The sequence below is a fragment of the Jaminaea rosea genome (assembly GCF_003144245.1).
Source record: "Jaminaea rosea strain MCA 5214 unplaced genomic scaffold BDZ90scaffold_9, whole genome shotgun sequence".
Taxonomy (NCBI): domain Eukaryota; kingdom Fungi; phylum Basidiomycota; class Exobasidiomycetes; order Microstromatales; genus Jaminaea; species Jaminaea rosea.
In genome coordinates, this window is record NW_020289983.1 from 629959 (window position 1) to 644401 (window position 14443).

At 58.8% G+C, this 14443-nt stretch overlaps 8 protein-coding genes across 8 annotated transcripts; 4 read left to right on the forward strand and 4 right to left on the reverse strand.

Annotated features, from left to right (window-relative positions):
* Positions 1-5: 5 nt before the first annotated feature.
* Positions 6-1581, reverse strand: BDZ90DRAFT_195279 (hypothetical protein). The gene is made up of 2 exons (XM_025503911.1): positions 500-1581; positions 6-423 (listed from the first exon to the last, which is right to left on the reverse strand). Exons 1-2 carry the CDS (start codon positions 1489-1491, stop codon positions 111-113), a joined length of 1305 nt encoding a protein of 434 aa, XP_025361543.1. The 5' UTR covers positions 1492-1581; the 3' UTR covers positions 6-110.
* A 947-nt stretch (positions 1582-2528) lies between these two features.
* Positions 2529-5099, reverse strand: BDZ90DRAFT_221358 (root hair defective 3 GTP-binding protein; the record flags this gene model as incomplete). The annotated part of the gene is made up of 1 exon (XM_025504471.1): positions 2529-5099. One exon carries the CDS (start codon positions 5097-5099, stop codon positions 2529-2531), a length of 2571 nt encoding a protein of 856 aa, XP_025361544.1.
* A 286-nt stretch (positions 5100-5385) lies between these two features.
* Positions 5386-7040, forward strand: BDZ90DRAFT_253707 (cyclin-domain-containing protein; the record flags this gene model as incomplete). The annotated part of the gene is made up of 2 exons (XM_025507801.1): positions 5386-6121; positions 6195-7040. The coding sequence occupies exons 1-2, from the start codon at positions 5720-5722 to the stop codon at positions 7038-7040; spliced, it is 1248 nt and encodes a 415-aa protein (XP_025361545.1). The 5' UTR covers positions 5386-5719.
* Positions 7041-7192: 152 nt separating this feature from the next.
* Positions 7193-9513, forward strand: BDZ90DRAFT_233017 (hypothetical protein). Its single transcript, XM_025506476.1, has 4 exons — positions 7193-7823; positions 7920-8413; positions 8485-9310; positions 9385-9513. The coding sequence occupies exons 1-3, from the start codon at positions 7349-7351 to the stop codon at positions 9139-9141; spliced, it is 1626 nt and encodes a 541-aa protein (XP_025361546.1). The 5' UTR covers positions 7193-7348; the 3' UTR covers positions 9142-9310; positions 9385-9513.
* Positions 9203-9966, reverse strand: BDZ90DRAFT_280409 (hypothetical protein; the record flags this gene model as incomplete). The annotated part of the gene is made up of 2 exons (XM_025509275.1): positions 9203-9310; positions 9385-9966. 2 exons carry the CDS (start codon positions 9964-9966, stop codon positions 9203-9205), a joined length of 690 nt encoding a protein of 229 aa, XP_025361547.1.
* A 217-nt stretch (positions 9967-10183) lies between these two features.
* On the forward strand, positions 10184-12133 carry BDZ90DRAFT_233018 (hypothetical protein). Its single transcript, XM_025506477.1, has one exon. The coding sequence runs from the start codon at positions 10476-10478 to the stop codon at positions 11892-11894; it is 1419 nt and encodes a 472-aa protein (XP_025361548.1). The 5' UTR covers positions 10184-10475; the 3' UTR covers positions 11895-12133.
* A 538-nt stretch (positions 12134-12671) lies between these two features.
* On the forward strand, positions 12672-13015 carry BDZ90DRAFT_207912 (DUF1909-domain-containing protein; the record flags this gene model as incomplete). The annotated part of the gene is made up of 3 exons (XM_025503995.1): positions 12672-12744; positions 12826-12893; positions 12980-13015. Coding segments are annotated over 3 exons (177 nt in total), but the record flags the coding sequence as incomplete, so codon positions are not given.
* Positions 13016-13797: 782 nt separating this feature from the next.
* BDZ90DRAFT_261187 (hypothetical protein) lies at positions 13798-14137 on the reverse strand (the record flags this gene model as incomplete). Its single annotated transcript, XM_025508351.1, has 2 exons — positions 13798-13872; positions 13970-14137. The coding sequence occupies 2 exons, from the start codon at positions 14135-14137 to the stop codon at positions 13798-13800; spliced, it is 243 nt and encodes an 80-aa protein (XP_025361550.1).
* Positions 14138-14443: the final 306 nt, after the last annotated feature.

Here is a 14443-nt window from a genome sequence, read left to right on the forward strand (position 1 = left end):
ATCGCATTTCGGGAGAGACAGACGGGATCCGTGACAAGAAGGCGCAGTGCAAGTGACAGAGGGCGTGAGGGTCAAATCTCGAGGATGTGAGACGGGAGAGGCTCGAAAGCCTATGTAGCTGGAAGGCGACGCGCGCCCGGATGTGCGGTGAATGATATTGACGCGGCACGAATGGGCTCATCGAGCCACTCGTCTAGCACAGCGCTCGGTCGATTGCGCTGAGCGTCGTGCCTGAGGCGTAGACGGCAGGGACGCAGGCTTGACTGGCGGTCCGGGATCGAAGATGCGGTGACGGTGTCGTAGCTGGGTGGTCGGTCTGCACTCGACGGGGTAGACGGTGCGTAAGCCGTCTGTGTCTCCGGGTAAGACGGAGGAGGGCAAAGAACGTCCTGCTCTGCCTGTAGGAGGCGTAGGACGTCGGTGCTGTTCGCGAAGGAGGAAAGAGTAGGGACACGTTAGCTCGCTCCATCTCTGTGCTGAAACTTGTGTTCGTACTCACGTGAACAGCGCCACATCCTTCAGTGCCCTCAAATCCTCTCTCCTCTTCACAATCAAGATTGCCTCCCTAGGCTCTTCTCCCCCCCCTTGCCTCCAACAACGTCGTTGCTCCTCCTGCCCCTCTAGCACGCCCCTCCAATCCCTCTCGGCCCGCAGGCAGGCACGAAGCCAGGAAAGCATGGTGCAGTAGAACAAGGGCGAGACCACGCGTGCCCCCGCAGAAGGGGAATCGGGAGGTTTGAAAGATCGATCCAGATCGCAGGAGCGTCGCACCAGGCTGGTCAGGTGGCCAAGCCGGTCCGCCGCTTCCTCCAATTCGGTCACCTCTTCCTGTGATAGCTCCTCTTCTCCTCTTCCCTCCCGGTCCCCCTCCTCTGCCTCACGCCCCTCATCGTCAATAGTGCATCGACCACAATGGCACCTTCTCCCCAACCAGCGCTCCCTCACCTCCCTATCCCTCTCGGCCGCAGCGTCCAATTTTCTCCTCGCCAAAGCAGAATGACGCACCGCCTGACTGAGTAGAGTTTGGAAGAGGCGCATCTGCTTCGTAGGGGTGGGAAGGGCGACACTGAATGTACTGCCGCGCAGGTGGATGGAGGAGCGGCCTGGTGCACGACGTGCCGTGCCGTGTTGCGCCGTGGTGGGGGGAAATGGACGCAAGGGTGGGCGATCGAGGAAGGTGGGCTGATCCCAGACTGGCTCGGTGAGCAAAGAAGGGGGGAGACGGCGACGCTGGTGCTGCGATGGAGGCGTAGGGGGCCGACGACTCTCGTCATCCGCATCGCGATGGTGGCGCTGCTCCGGGCTAGAAGGGGCGCTGCGGTGAGGTGGCGAAGGCGAATGAGACCGCTGACGACGGGTCGAGGAGGTGCGTCTGGCTTTGCGCCTTGGAACTTCACCGATGGCCGTGGCAGTGGCAGTGGCGGTAACGAGGGGAGAAAAAGCGGACGACGGGTAGTCGCCGAAAGGCCTGACAGACTCGAGGAAGGCCATCTTGACTCTTGAGTGGGAGCGAGCAGGGCTTGTGAGGAAGGGGATTCACTCCAGCTGCACAGGCGTCTTCCCCCTTTTTGTATCCCTCAACTTCGACGAGGACAGCGTCGATCAGCATCCTCATCCTCATCATCTTCAAGGCCGCCACCTTGCCCCTTATCCCCATCCATCCTCGAAGTGATCAAAGCAGTGACACGCTCCTCCCGTTCTTCTCCCTTGTCATCTCTTTCAGCGCACGGCCGAGAAACAGAAAGACGCGTTGCGCTGCGCAGAACGAACAAAGGAGCGCACGCACTGTCGTGTCGTTCTGTATGTGATCGCTTGGCTGCCCACGGATAACACCGGCCGTGGTGCTCGGACCTCCTTTTTCTCTCTCTTTTGCCACACGCCAGCCAGCCAGCCAAATGCCGCTGATTAGTCGGCGATGAGGATCTGACATGCCTATCGACCCGTGGGAAAGACCAAGGTGGGACGCATTAGCCGCTCTCGGGACGCAAGGACGGTCCGGTCCATCTCGTCAGGGAAAAAGGTAGAGCGAGCGTGAACGAGGCGGTGAATGGTCAACGCAAGACGCGACGAGGTCCGTGACACGCCTTGGCTTCACAGACAGACAGAGGAGGCATTGTCGAGCGCCATGTCCGCCGCGGGGCCACGAGCTACCTGGTAGACTGGCCATCCCAGCTTTCAGTCTTCCAAAGGGCCGCACGCCCAGGCGTAGATTTGGAAGACGGCAACTCGCTACCGTCCAATGCTCGCTGCAAGATGGTCCCTAGACCGAGCCTCAACGAGGTGAAGGAGGCGAGGCAAGATGTTCCAGAAAAGCTCAGATGAGAGAGGGACGCCGGAAGACGCGGCACACATACACACACATCAGGAGGGGTGTGTTCTTTCACGACTCCTCACTCGTTGAGATTTTCCGTGTATGATCCTACTCTGCGTTGATAATTAGCGCATGATGTCCGAGCTAGAAATGGCAGGGAGCTTTCCCCAGACTGCCTGAAGACGAGAGCCCGTGTCTCTCTTCATCAGCTACATCCTCAATTATCCAGCGCGCCCCCCGCCGTCGCCGTCGTAGTGTCCGTAGCTGGCCGTCTCTCCTTTAGCTCAATCTCTTCCCCTTTCTGCTCCGAACTCGCCCCAGATCCCCTGCTCGGCGCACCCATCGCCACCGATGGTGCTCTCTTCCCCCCCTCAGCCAGTACAGCAGGCATGGGTACGGGCTGGGCGAAATGTTGCCTCAACTTCTCGTCGGCCACCCTATGCACCTCGCGTCCCATCGCCTTCCCGACGCTCAGCACGGGTCCGCTCATTCCCAAATACCAGATCAGGTACACCGTAGTCCCCGCCAGGAGGAGGAAGGTAAAGTAGACGGGCGAGGAAATGACGGCCACAAACTCGTTGAAGCCCAGTACGGCAATGACGCCGTAGATCCAGAGGGGGATCTGGGCCATCGTGGAAACGGTGGAACGTTTGGCCTCGACGTAGTAGGCGTCTGCTTCCTTTCTAAAGCGGGCTCCAAGCTCAGCTTTGCGCGTCTCGCTGAAGACGACGAGAGAGGCAGGGAAATCGAAGTCCTCCTCCTCGCCGCGGGCGACAGCGTGGGCCGATTCCGGATCGTCCGAGGTAGAGGGAAGCTCCACGGCTTTACTTGAGTCTTGGGGCGCGATGCGAGAGTAGAGCGGGATCAAGGCGAGAGTCTCATCTCGAGCAACCCGGAAGAGCCCGTCTATATCGTCCTCTGGTCGCCAGACGCGCGGTACACCCGCCTCATCGTAGCGGAATCTGTCCTCAAAGGCGCCGCGCAGCTTAGTGATGAGAACAGAGTCTGCCGTTTGCTCGTCGATCTTTGCGCGCAAGACCAGCCAACTACGGCGCTTCAACGTTCGCAGGGCCTTTTCGTTCTCCTCGTCCGTGCAGGAGAAGCTCTTGGCTTTGCGCAGGTACGCAACTTCGGCCTTGTCGAGCGTAGCGGAGAAGTTGGAGAGGATCCGATCCCACATGTCTGGCTGCGGACGGGAGAGGGCAAGCTCCGTCGGTTCGGCGAGATCGCGTTTCACGTTTCGCTCGATTTGGAGGACCATCTTCTTCGTCTCTTCGCGACGACACTGGTCCGCTATTTCAGTGATATTGACGCGCAGTTGGTCCAGCTCATCCTCGTAGCTCCAATCCGTCTCGTCTAGACACATGTGGTCCGCATTCTTCTCAAAAGTGGTGAGCGCCCGCTCTCGTTCGGTGGAGACGACGGAGGCGAAATCGTATCCCTCGCCTCGCAGCTTGTCTAGTACGCTGGCCTTGAAGGCTGCCAGGATGGACTTGTGGAGGTTCTTGAGCTGGCCGAGGTAGAAAGGGGAGAGGGTCGAGTTCAACTTCTCTAGGAGGTCCGATCGCTTACGCCTGTACACGTCGGCATGGTAGCGACTGGCCGCCTTGTCGAACTCGGCTACGGCCACGCCGCGATGCTTTCCCATTAGGACGCCTAGGTCGGCCAGTACCTCGCCTTGCTCGATGGGGCGACGGAATACTTTCACCGCAAGGGCAAAGACGGTAAATGCCGCAGCGGCAATTTCGTCGCAGCGGAACTGGGCGAGCAATTCTTGTTGGGTGGGCAGGTCGAGGTCCTTGTTCGTCTGGACCTGCTCCCAGATGCTGCCCAGGTAGTGCGGGAGCCCGTCGGCGGGGATGCGCTTGTGGTACTCTGGCTTGAAGATGAAGTCCTTACGACTCGAGTCGACGAAGCGCGCACGAAGCTGGTTCACTTGGGCGTCGAATTCTGCCGGTTGCAGGATCTTGTGTGGGAGGGTCACGAAGGTGAAGTCGAAGAAGGTGTCGATTGTGGACTGCTCGAGCCCCTCTGGCTTGGAGAGGGAGTCCCAAATACGGCGCAGATCGGCGAGGATAGTGTTCTGGAGGTTCTCGAGGGGCGTGTTACCAATATGATCGCGGATGACGAAGCAGAGCAACGTCTTGTCTTTTGAAGCTGACGATCCTTTTGCCGCTTGGAACAGACCGAGGTTGACCTCGAAGACTGTCTTGAGCAGCGCCATGTTGGCACCTTGATATAATCCGACCTGATGCTCCCACATGTTGACAATGAGACACTCTGCGCTTGCCATGGAGAAAAGGGCACTCTTTCGCTCAAAGTCCTGATCCTCTCCCCTCTCCCTGCCATCTGTTCCCTCGACGTCCATGACCAGGACATTCATTGCCTGGCCACGACACATCCAGATTCCCTTTGTCGTCTGCTGACGTCGTGTCTCGTCCATGACGTCGAAGGTGGTGCCAAAAAGCTTGTTGAGGAGGGTGGACTTGCCCGTCGACTGGCTACCAAGGACGGCACAGAGGTCGTAGCCGAAGCCGGCGTCCTGGAGACCCCATTGCGAGAGACGGTCGTTGAGTTGCGGGGTGAATTTTTGGTCTTCGTCGATTAGTTGAAGGCGAGCGGTGGGTGCGGGGATCGAGGAAGGAGCAGAGGGAGCTGCGGAAGATGAGAGCGAGGTGGCTGGCTGCGCCGTCGATGCCGATGGGAGTGACGAGCCATTGGTGGGAGGAAGCGATGCGGTGGTGTTAGCAGCGACCGGGGCAGCGGCTGGTGCGGTAGCCGCGTTCATGGCCGAGCTGGCAGCTGCAGCGCTGTCATGCCCGCCAAGCTGAGAGGGCAGCTGCTGCGGCGGCGGTGTATCACTATCCATGTGAAGAGTGCTGAGTGTTAAGAAGTGATGGTTGGTGTGTGGAGCCAAGCAGCCTCGCTCTGAGCCAAGTCAAGTCAAGTCGCCTGGTCCCGACTCGCTCACTCGCTCGATTGGCCGCTGAAACACACACACGCACACACATCGTCTCGCCACGCTTGCTTGATTGACCCCACAAGAGTCGGCCCGTCGTCGACCAAGACTTGCTCCCAGGCAGCAGCGGAAGCGCACGTTGAAGCGCGAAGCCGATTGGCGCACAACTGCGTGTGGGCCAATGGGCGGCGAGGGCGAGGCCGAATCCAATTTGCATTCCTTCTCATCACTATCAGCATCAAACGGCCGTAGAGCATACATAGTCACTGCAGGCCAGTCAGTCAGACAGCCAGCGATTAAAGGCGTAGCACACCCACCCACATCGGGATCAGCATCAGCGAGCGAGGGAAAGAGGCATGGTGAAGGGCGCAGGTTGGCAGGCTGCGAGATCATCCACGAGGACGACGACGACGACGACGACGACGTAGAAGAAGCTGCACTCGTCAATAATGATGAACCCGCCATCATCCTCGCGCAGTAGCAGTGCACTTCCCTCATCATCATCTCAGCATCACTCATCTCCGCATCACCCCTCCCCTTCGACCGTTCCCTCTAAGCGTCGCTCCAAGGCCTCTCCATCGGACGTAATCTTCGGACAGCCTCCAGGATCAGACGAAGCGGTCCAATCGCTCGGTCCCTTGTCCAGCGACTCGTCACCTAGCTCTTCCTCGAGGCCTTCGAGTCGTCCAGGGTCGAGCAGGAAGAGACCACATCCGAGGGGATCGTCCCAGAGTGGGACATTGACGCCTGCTGTTGTTGCGAGCCTTACCTCCTCGCCAAAGGGAAGGGACTCTGAGAACGAGGCATCGCTACCTCGCGCTGCTGTTGGGGATGTCATTGATGGAGTCAAAGTGAGTGGAGCGATCCCTGTCCTTCAATGAATCTCAGAACCTCTCTGACACCACGTTCTCTCCCCCGCACAAGGTCCTCCCACTCAGCCTAGACGACGCCGACCCGTCAGACATCCTCACCCTGGTAGGGGACATGCTCCTCCGCCTCATGCAGCACAACGACTCCCTTCCCCTCCACCCTTCCTCTCTCACCCGCTTCCATTCCCGCGCCACGCCCGGGATAAGCATACAGTCCTACCTCCGACGTATCGCCAAGTACACGTCACTGGACAAGGCGTGCACTCTCATCCTCCTCGTATACATCGACCGCGTCTGCGAGCGCATGAAAGGGTTCACCATCTGCTCGCTCACCGTACATCGTTTCGTGTGCGCGGCAGTAGTATGTGCGACCAAGGCGCTCTGTGACGCTTTTTCGACGAATGGACATTATGCGAGGGTGGGAGGGATCAGCCTTGTAGAGCTCAACATGCTCGAAAAGGAATTCCTAGGGATCATTGATTGGCACTTGACCTGCTCGGGAGGGTTGCTACAGCATTACTACGTTTCGCTTGTGGGGAGTCATCCGAGTTACAGGCTGGAGACGGAGCTAGGGGCCGAGGCAGGAGGGGAGGGAGGGAGTAGTAGCAGTAGTAGTGGGGATAGTGAGGCGAGCGAGGCAGAGGAGGACGCAGCAGACGCGGGATACGATGCAGAGGGCATCGCCGCTATTGCGTCTGCGGCTGCAAACGGCGAAGTGGTCAAACCGTCTGCCGGTGCATTGGCTGAAGAGCCATACCTTGCGCGCAAGCATCGCCTTCATCACCATCATCATCACTCTCAACGGGGGAGCGGGACATCCACACCTGCGCTCGAAGCGGATAGGAGGGCGCAGCAGAGAGGCATCCCTAGCGCGGGTGGGGAGGCGGAGATGGAGGAGTAAGGGTAGTACTCTGCGACCCATTTGCATTTCGCAATACTGATTCGATAAGATAGATGTGCCACGCCTGCTTTGCAGAGGAGAGAAGCGGGTTCTGAGTCGTGAGCTGGAGCGAAGCCGGAACCTGCGTCGCCCGCTCGACTCGCATGGGCCGCCTCCAATTCGTCGCGTGCCTGCGTTGCCTTTGAATTTTTGGCCGACAGACACACGGACTGACGGCGCAGTGTACAGTCCAGCATCGCTTTTCTTCCTTTCTTTCCTCGAAGAACCCACCGTCTTTTCTTCTGATACCCTCTCTCCACCACATCAGAATGGACACCGATTTCCTTCCCCCTCACGCACCCCTGAGATGTGCTGCATCGCACCGCTTCTCCCACGCCACCTGGCACCAGTCGATCACCCTCCCTTCCTCCTCCTCGTCGCGCCCAACGTACGTCACCCACCTGCTTCCCTTGAGCAACGGCGATGGCGACGACTCTGTTCCGATGGGCGGGCTTCTGGCCCTCACAAGTGACGGGGATTGTCACTTGCTCGATGCAGAGTCTCTTCAGCCTGTCGACTCGTGGCACCTCCCTGGCGCTGGGGGAATGAAGGGAGCTTTAGCGCCTTCGGGGAAGGTTAGTTTGACGAATGTGGCCAAGGCACCACAAGGAGCAGGAGCAGGAGCAGGGCAGACGGCAGGGCTTTGGGGCGTGACTGATCGGACGGGAAGGGCGAGCCTGTTTGATGGGAGGGACGCGAATGGGCGAAGGAGGATTGGGGCGAGTCAGAGTATGCAGGTGCAAAGTGCGTATAACCGGAGAGGGGACACAGAGCGGAGGCTCCCCCTCCTCCTTCTCACCAGTCACTTGCGCTGACAATAATTCGCTCTTCGTCACGCAGCTCCTACCTCTTCACCGCTCCTCTCCCTCTCCTTCTCCCCCTCTACTAGCTCAGCCGCCCCCCTCCTCGCACTGGGCCACGAGCTGCAAAGCTTCGATGCTCCCATCTACCTCTACGACCTGCGCAACCCCTCTGCACCTGTGATCACGTACGATCAGTCACATAGCGACGACGTGACTTTCCTGTGCTTCCATCCGGAGAAGGAAGGTGTGTTGCTCAGTGGTAGCACCGATGGATTGATGACGGTGTACGATGTGAGGAAGGGAGCAGATGAAGACGATGCTGTGTTGAGCGCGGCGAATAGCGGGGCGAGCCTGGCAAGAGGAGGGTGGTTGCCGGGCCTGATGGCGGCGGGCGCGGGTGAGGGTGACGGGATGCAGGTAGATGGAGGAGATGAGGAGAATGAAGCGACAGCGGCGGTTAAGGCGATGGCACTGGGAGGGATCTGGGGGGTGAGCGATATGCAGACGGCAGGCGTGTGGGACGCCGCTTCGGTAAGTGCGGGGGCGGCGTATAGTTTACCGTGTCTGTCCAAGCAGCTGATCTCCTCCCTCATCTCACGCAGACCGACCCCATCCTCCCACCCCTATCCGCCCTCCCCGGCTCCACCTCGATACCAGCTCCATCCTCCTCCTCTTCCTCAAGCGTCGCTCGACAATACCAGGCAGACTACATCATCGACGGTTTTGCCTCCTCCTCCTCCTCTTCGTGCAGCAGCAGCTTGCCCCGTCTGCAACTAGCAACAGGCGACCAATCCGGCTCCTTCACGCTCTGCACTCTCCCCACTTCCCGCACCCTCACAGAGCAACAAGCCCGCTCCACCCCTTGGACGGTCAACGCCTTCTTCCCCTCGTTGGCGGATAGCGCAAGAGGAGGGCACGAGGATATTGTGCGCTCCGTCTGCTTTTCCTCTTCTGGCAGTGGTGGGGTGGCAAGGAGACTGGCGTGGTCAGGCGGGGAGGACGGAAGGGTTGTGGCTTGGAGTTTCCAGGATTACGAGGGGGACGAGGAGGAGAATGAGGGGGGACAGGCGGGGGACGATGGGAGAATGAGCGCTTTGCCTTCTTGGGCTGTTGGTGGCTCTGCTGGAGCTAGTGGGGAGGGTGGAGTAGCAAGAAGAGGAGGAGGAGGAGGAGTGGGAGGGCAGCGAAGAGGTGGTGGAGCCTCGTCCTCATCTCCGTCGCCTGCAGCGAATGGAGGGCGGTTCAGGCCTTATGGTTGATGTACAAGGATCGTTGGGTATCGTCTAATGTCACACACGCACACACGCACTCTTCCCCGCCTCATCCCTGCTCCTCTTGTGCCGCCCGTCGCTCCATCTTGGCCACTGTGCGCTCCATATCGTTAAGCGCTTCGTCCCACTGAATGTAAAGGCGGGAGAGGCCGTCGATCTACGAGTGCGCGGTGGGGGAAAGAATGGTCAGCTCAGGCGCCCCAAATGCATTCTTAATCTTGTCCAACTCACAAATCCCTGATACTCCTCCAAAATCCCCAACAGCTGATCCTCTACCTCCCTCAATCGAGGCTGCATTTCCCCCTCGCCCGTACTCCTCAACCTTTCCAATAACGGCATCAACACCTCATACTCGCCCAACCTCCCCGCACCAGCTACGTCCCTCTTCTCTCCCAGCTCCTGACATTGTGCGAGACAACGCTCCAAGGTTCGCATGTCCTTCTCGGCGGAGAGGATTAGGACGATCTGTTCAGAGGGGGAGAGGGTTGCAGAGGCGGAGAGGGCGGTTTTGGATTCGTCGTCCTTTGTGTCCCCGCTGCTGCCGCCGGAGCGAAAGGAGTTGGGCTGGAGGAAACGTCGACAGGCTTCGAAATCTGTTTGGACGAAGCGGCGCAGTGAAGAGGAGGAAGACGAGGTAGAGGCAGAGCCGTGGGACGAGCCTACGGATTGGATCGTCTCTTTCACTGATTGGGCGCGTAGTAGCAACGGCTTCGAGGAGGTGGCATCGAAGAGATGGTCCGGGCCAAAAACATTGTACTCCACCTGACGGAGACGGAGCTCGAGAGCGAGGTGAGGTGGGAGGGGAGACGCCATTGTTGGTTGTGCTGAGGAGGATAGCGACCAGAAGTCGAAATCGCGCACCTCATCTCATCTCCGTCTCCGTCTCGTGGGCGAGCCAGAGTCCAACACTTGCGTTGCCGCCCGCCCACGTGAGCAGTCACGCTCGCTCACGTCGCGACGCCCCTCGACTTCCCCCTTGGCGTCTCGATGCGCCCTGGCTCTGGCCCTGCGCTTCGCCTGACGTCGCGATCGATGATCAGTTACGTCACCCACTCATTTACCCATTCATCCAATCTCGCCAGGCCAGCGTCATCATCATACTCTCGTTGACGAGCTTCTGTTCATCGATCGTCAGGGAGACAGTGTCGTCAAAGCAAACAAAACTTGTGACACAAACAGAGGGCGCCACGATCATCGAGGTCGATGACGACGACGAGTGGCACAAAGCGTCGAAACGTGCACTAGAGTAGAGGTGCACAAAGGACTCGCATTGCATCGAGCCAAACATACAAAAGCACACTCGACAACCTTCTCGGATCACAATGGCCTCATCCTCTTCCTCCTCTTCATCATCATCATCACCTCACCGCCCCGGCAGCATGTCCACCCCTACCACAGCACGCGCGTATCGCGCTCCCTTGGGGGAGTTGCCCCTCGCCACCTTCCTAGTCGCGACCAATACGGTCAGCACCTCCACCTCGCCCACCTCGACAGGCGTAAGCCCTATCCTCAAACCCGTCCAGGCTAACGCGAAACAGCAGCTCGCGGTCAGCCCTACGCGCGTCAAGCGCTCAGCAGCTGCGCAGGCACCGCGTACCCCTCCCCACCACGAGACGCACCCGGTCAACGTCAGACCTCACCACCCGCACGTCGCCTCTGGCCTTGAAGCTATCGCTCATCCCCCCGTCCCTCCGAGTCCTACTACGCACATAGCGCCTGCTACACCACCTGCTTCGCTGCTAAAGCGACAGGCAAAGCACAGCGCCTCGCCACAACGACGATCGAATGTCGAGCCACCTCTCCCACCCGTGAGCTGCACGACTAATCGCGCGAGCTCGTCAAATGACCCCGCGCCCGTGCACGCGCAATCCCTCCCCCGTAAGCGGGACAGGGTAGACGATGTGACCGAGCTCGGGTTGGCGAGGGAGCGAGGCCAAGCACCAGTTTGGGCCAGTCCCAGTCCGCACAAGAATGCCGCACTCGCAGCCGCCACCGCCGCGACAGGGAGCAAGCGTGGCTCCTTTAGTAGTCACAGTCATAGGAGGATGAGTTCCACTGGCTCCACGGGGGGTTTGAAGCTTTCACCGAAGCTCGGCCTCGGGAAAGGTGATGCGTTAATGAAAGAGGTGGACAGTGCAGTCGCTGAGGAGAGCGGCAGCGATAGTGAGGAGGAGCAGGAGGATGAAGAGCAAGTAGTAGCCGTGCCTCCTCTGCGCATCCAGAGCCAATCCCCTGCTTCCTCTCCGGCAGTCAACAGCATCCGCACACCCGCGACCCCCTCGCGTGGCTCTTCCTCCGCTCAAGACGAGGATGTCTTCGGTCTCACCACTTCTTCCCCTGGTGGCGGACTCGTCGTATTCTGTGATGCTACCCCGGATAGTATTCCTACAGTCACAAGGGCGGGACATCTGGAGGCCGCAGCAGGTGGGGACGAGGAGAATGACTCTACTGCCCTCAAAGCTCTCCTGCGCGAGCGTGAAGGTAGTGCGAAGCAGCAGCAGCACAAGAAGAGCAAAAAGACGCGATCCGATCCCGTTACTAGGGAGAAGAGCGGCACGATCAATAGCAACGGCAGCAGCAGCAGCGGCGGCGTCTCCTCCCCAGGCAAAAGCTCGTTGCCCACGAAGCGCAAGAAGGGCACGGGCGGGCGATTGAGCCTTGTTGCTACGGGTGAGGCGGGGAAGGATGAGCAGGATGAGCAGGATCAAGTCGAGGAGCAGGAGGAGGATCCTATGGCTTGATTTTTCCCTCATTCCGCTCTTCTGCCTCTACTCCCGCTACTGCTATTCTCCTGCTCGATTGATACTGGACGTCATGTCCGCCGCTGCCTTCCTTTCGCTAGTATGTACGTACCTCTTCGCCCTCGCCGCACCTTTGATACCTGTCTCTTGATTGAACTTTCTCACGTCTTTGTCTGCCTATCATTTTCTCACCCTGTCTATCCTGTATATCTTTCCACGAATCTGAATCAAGTGCGCTACCATGTCATCTTTGTTGCAGCCTGCCCTCCCTCCTCGATGGATTCATCCAAGTCGACTTGCAAGTTGGTGTTGGACGACGACGGGGGAAAAGGACAAACGCAGATCTGCTGCAAGCTCGGCGCGCCGCTCATGCGCCATGCGCCGCATCGTGGGCCACAGGGCGGAGAGAGAGGCGAGGCCCACTTCTCAGTCCAGTCGGTGTCGAGCGACAATTTGAACGGGCCTGCACGAGGCAGGCGACACATTCGCCTTCCGTCTCTCTCCCCTCTTCTCCATCCCATCCCATCCCATCAATACACCGCTCACCTCCTCTCAAGCTTCGAGCTATCTCACCTCACCGCCAGCCCAGACGACAAGTTACAAGTTTAGCATAGTACCCTTATCTGATCGACTTCGAATAGCCAGACAAGATGGGAAACGGAGCAAAGTAAGTCCTTACTCCTCTACTCGCCTGGTCCAATCCCTCAGGGGAACCTCGCCTCTCCTTCCTCCCGCCTCTAGACAAGCACTGACTTTCTCTTCTCTTCTGCTCGTGGCAGAGCACAACAAAAGCGTGACCGCAATGCAGCAGTGGCGAACAAGGGTCCCACCAGCCAATTGAAGGCGAATCGTACGTCCTCTCTTGGCTCTCCCTTTCCCCACAGTGAATGGCGAGAGCTGACTATTCCTCACCGCTGACCCGCGCTCGCAGAGGCGGCAATGACAATCATCTGCAATGTGTGTCGTCAGACCTTCCTGCAGACAGTCCGGGAGCCGGCGGTTAGTGCCTGTCTCATTTCCAGCTCCAAAGGAGACCTGTCTGACTGACTCACTCTTCGCTCCTCTCTTCCACTCTCGTTGTACAGCTTAAGCAACACGCCGAGGACAAGCATAAGAAGGTGAGTTGCCAAGACGAAGACGGAGACGCAGACGCAGATCTCGAAGGCTGGTCGAGAGAGGGGGGGACCTTTAGGCTGACCCAGGTAATCCTGACTCGATTCGATAGGACGTCCCCACCTGCTTCCCCGGCTGGACGCCTACGGTCAAGGGCAAGTAAAAGGAGGGATCGACTAGCCCCCTTGCTTTACGGACCGAACCTCTCTCTGTCACTAGTAGCGCTGCCCTGCACTTGACCACTTCATGAGCGACTCAAGGCCTGCCTCCCCTATGCACTCTTTGTCCAAATCTTCGCTTGTCCCTCCTCTCATTCTGACGGGGACAGGACCGTCTCAGCCTTGGATGCGAGGGTAGATCCTCTTTTTTCCTCCGGCTGTCTGCGTGTAAAGTGATGCGTGGATACTTTTGTACATTGCGAAGCGCTGAGCGATAAAGGCTGTTTTGCTCGTGTGCCTCTTCGTCTTCCTCTTCTACACAGCCTACAGTGGGGCTGCCTTCCGGCCTCCTCGTGCTCTGCTCTTCTCTGCTCTGCGCCTTCACTGACCTTTCATCGAGCGGGTCTGCCACAAGTGATGCCCTTCTCTGAGCGCTCTCCTCCCTCCCTCTCCCTCGCTCACTGCTGCTGCTGTCGCTGGTGTTGCTGCTCCTCTTGCTCTCATGACAACATTGAGGGATTGCTGCACTTCTTGGCCAGCGTCCATACGTCGAGGTCGAGGGAATCGCTGTACCTACCCCTTCGAAACCCCCTCCTTGGATATTTCGTGCACCACCAATGCGAGCATCTCCCTTACGATCCCTTGGACCACTTGGCCAAATGATAATTGATAGTCGAAGCCCCCCTTACTCTCCCTGCTCCATTAGCCTGTCAGCGCAGCAGCGAATGTCATAGAAGGATCAAGTCAAGTCAGCATCTCCCACACCTCATCCACTTCCACGCCTATACGTTCGCGAAAACTCACCTGCAACCTCATACAATTCTGCAACCCTTTCGCCGCATCCCTACAAGCCCCTGCATTGGCCGTATCGTGCGTCGAAGCCCAACAGGCAAGCATAGCTGCTAGCTCAGCAGCGCAGGGGGAAGTGGCCGCTTCGTGTTTCGGTCGTACTTTGAGTTGACGGATTTTCATGGCTGGCTGGTTGGCTGGCCAGGAGCCGAGGGATATGGTGGGCGTGGAAGAGCTGTCGTAAGGAGAGGAGCCTGGGAATGGAGAGGTTGGAGGGCTTGATGAGAGGGTGAATCCTGGTTCTGCTTGGTGCTGCGTAGAGATGCTAGTGTGAGGTTATCGAGGATGGACGGCACGGACGGGAAGGACAGAGTTGAGCTGCTTGCCTCACTTGGACATTTCGCTCCGTCCATCAAATCGCGACGGAACGGAAGGCAAGTGGGAGGAGGGAGTGGATACGGTGCAGCAGTGTCGATTCGAGTCGATGAA

What these genes read in the sequence shown, in the direction of transcription:
- BDZ90DRAFT_195279 (XM_025503911.1), bottom strand. Translation starts at nt 1,491, where the DNA reads ATGGCCTTCCTCGAGTCTGTCAGGCCTTTCGGCGACTACCCGTCGTCC. An exon ending in AAGGATGTGGCGCTGTTCAC is followed by an intron (nt 424 to 499) that starts GTGAGTACGAAC and finishes CTTCGCGAACAG; the next exon opens with CACCGACGTCCTACGCCTCC.
- BDZ90DRAFT_233017 (XM_025506476.1), top strand. Translation starts at nt 7,349, where the DNA reads ATGGACACCGATTTCCTTCCCCCTCACGCACCCCTGAGATGTGCTGCA. An exon ending in TCAGAGTATGCAGGTGCAAA is followed by an intron (nt 7,824 to 7,919) that starts GTGCGTATAACC and finishes TTCGTCACGCAG; the next exon opens with CTCCTACCTCTTCACCGCTC. An exon ending in GCGTGTGGGACGCCGCTTCG is followed by an intron (nt 8,414 to 8,484) that starts GTAAGTGCGGGG and finishes CATCTCACGCAG; the next exon opens with ACCGACCCCATCCTCCCACC.
- BDZ90DRAFT_233018 (XM_025506477.1), top strand. Translation starts at nt 10,476, where the DNA reads ATGGCCTCATCCTCTTCCTCCTCTTCATCATCATCATCACCTCACCGC.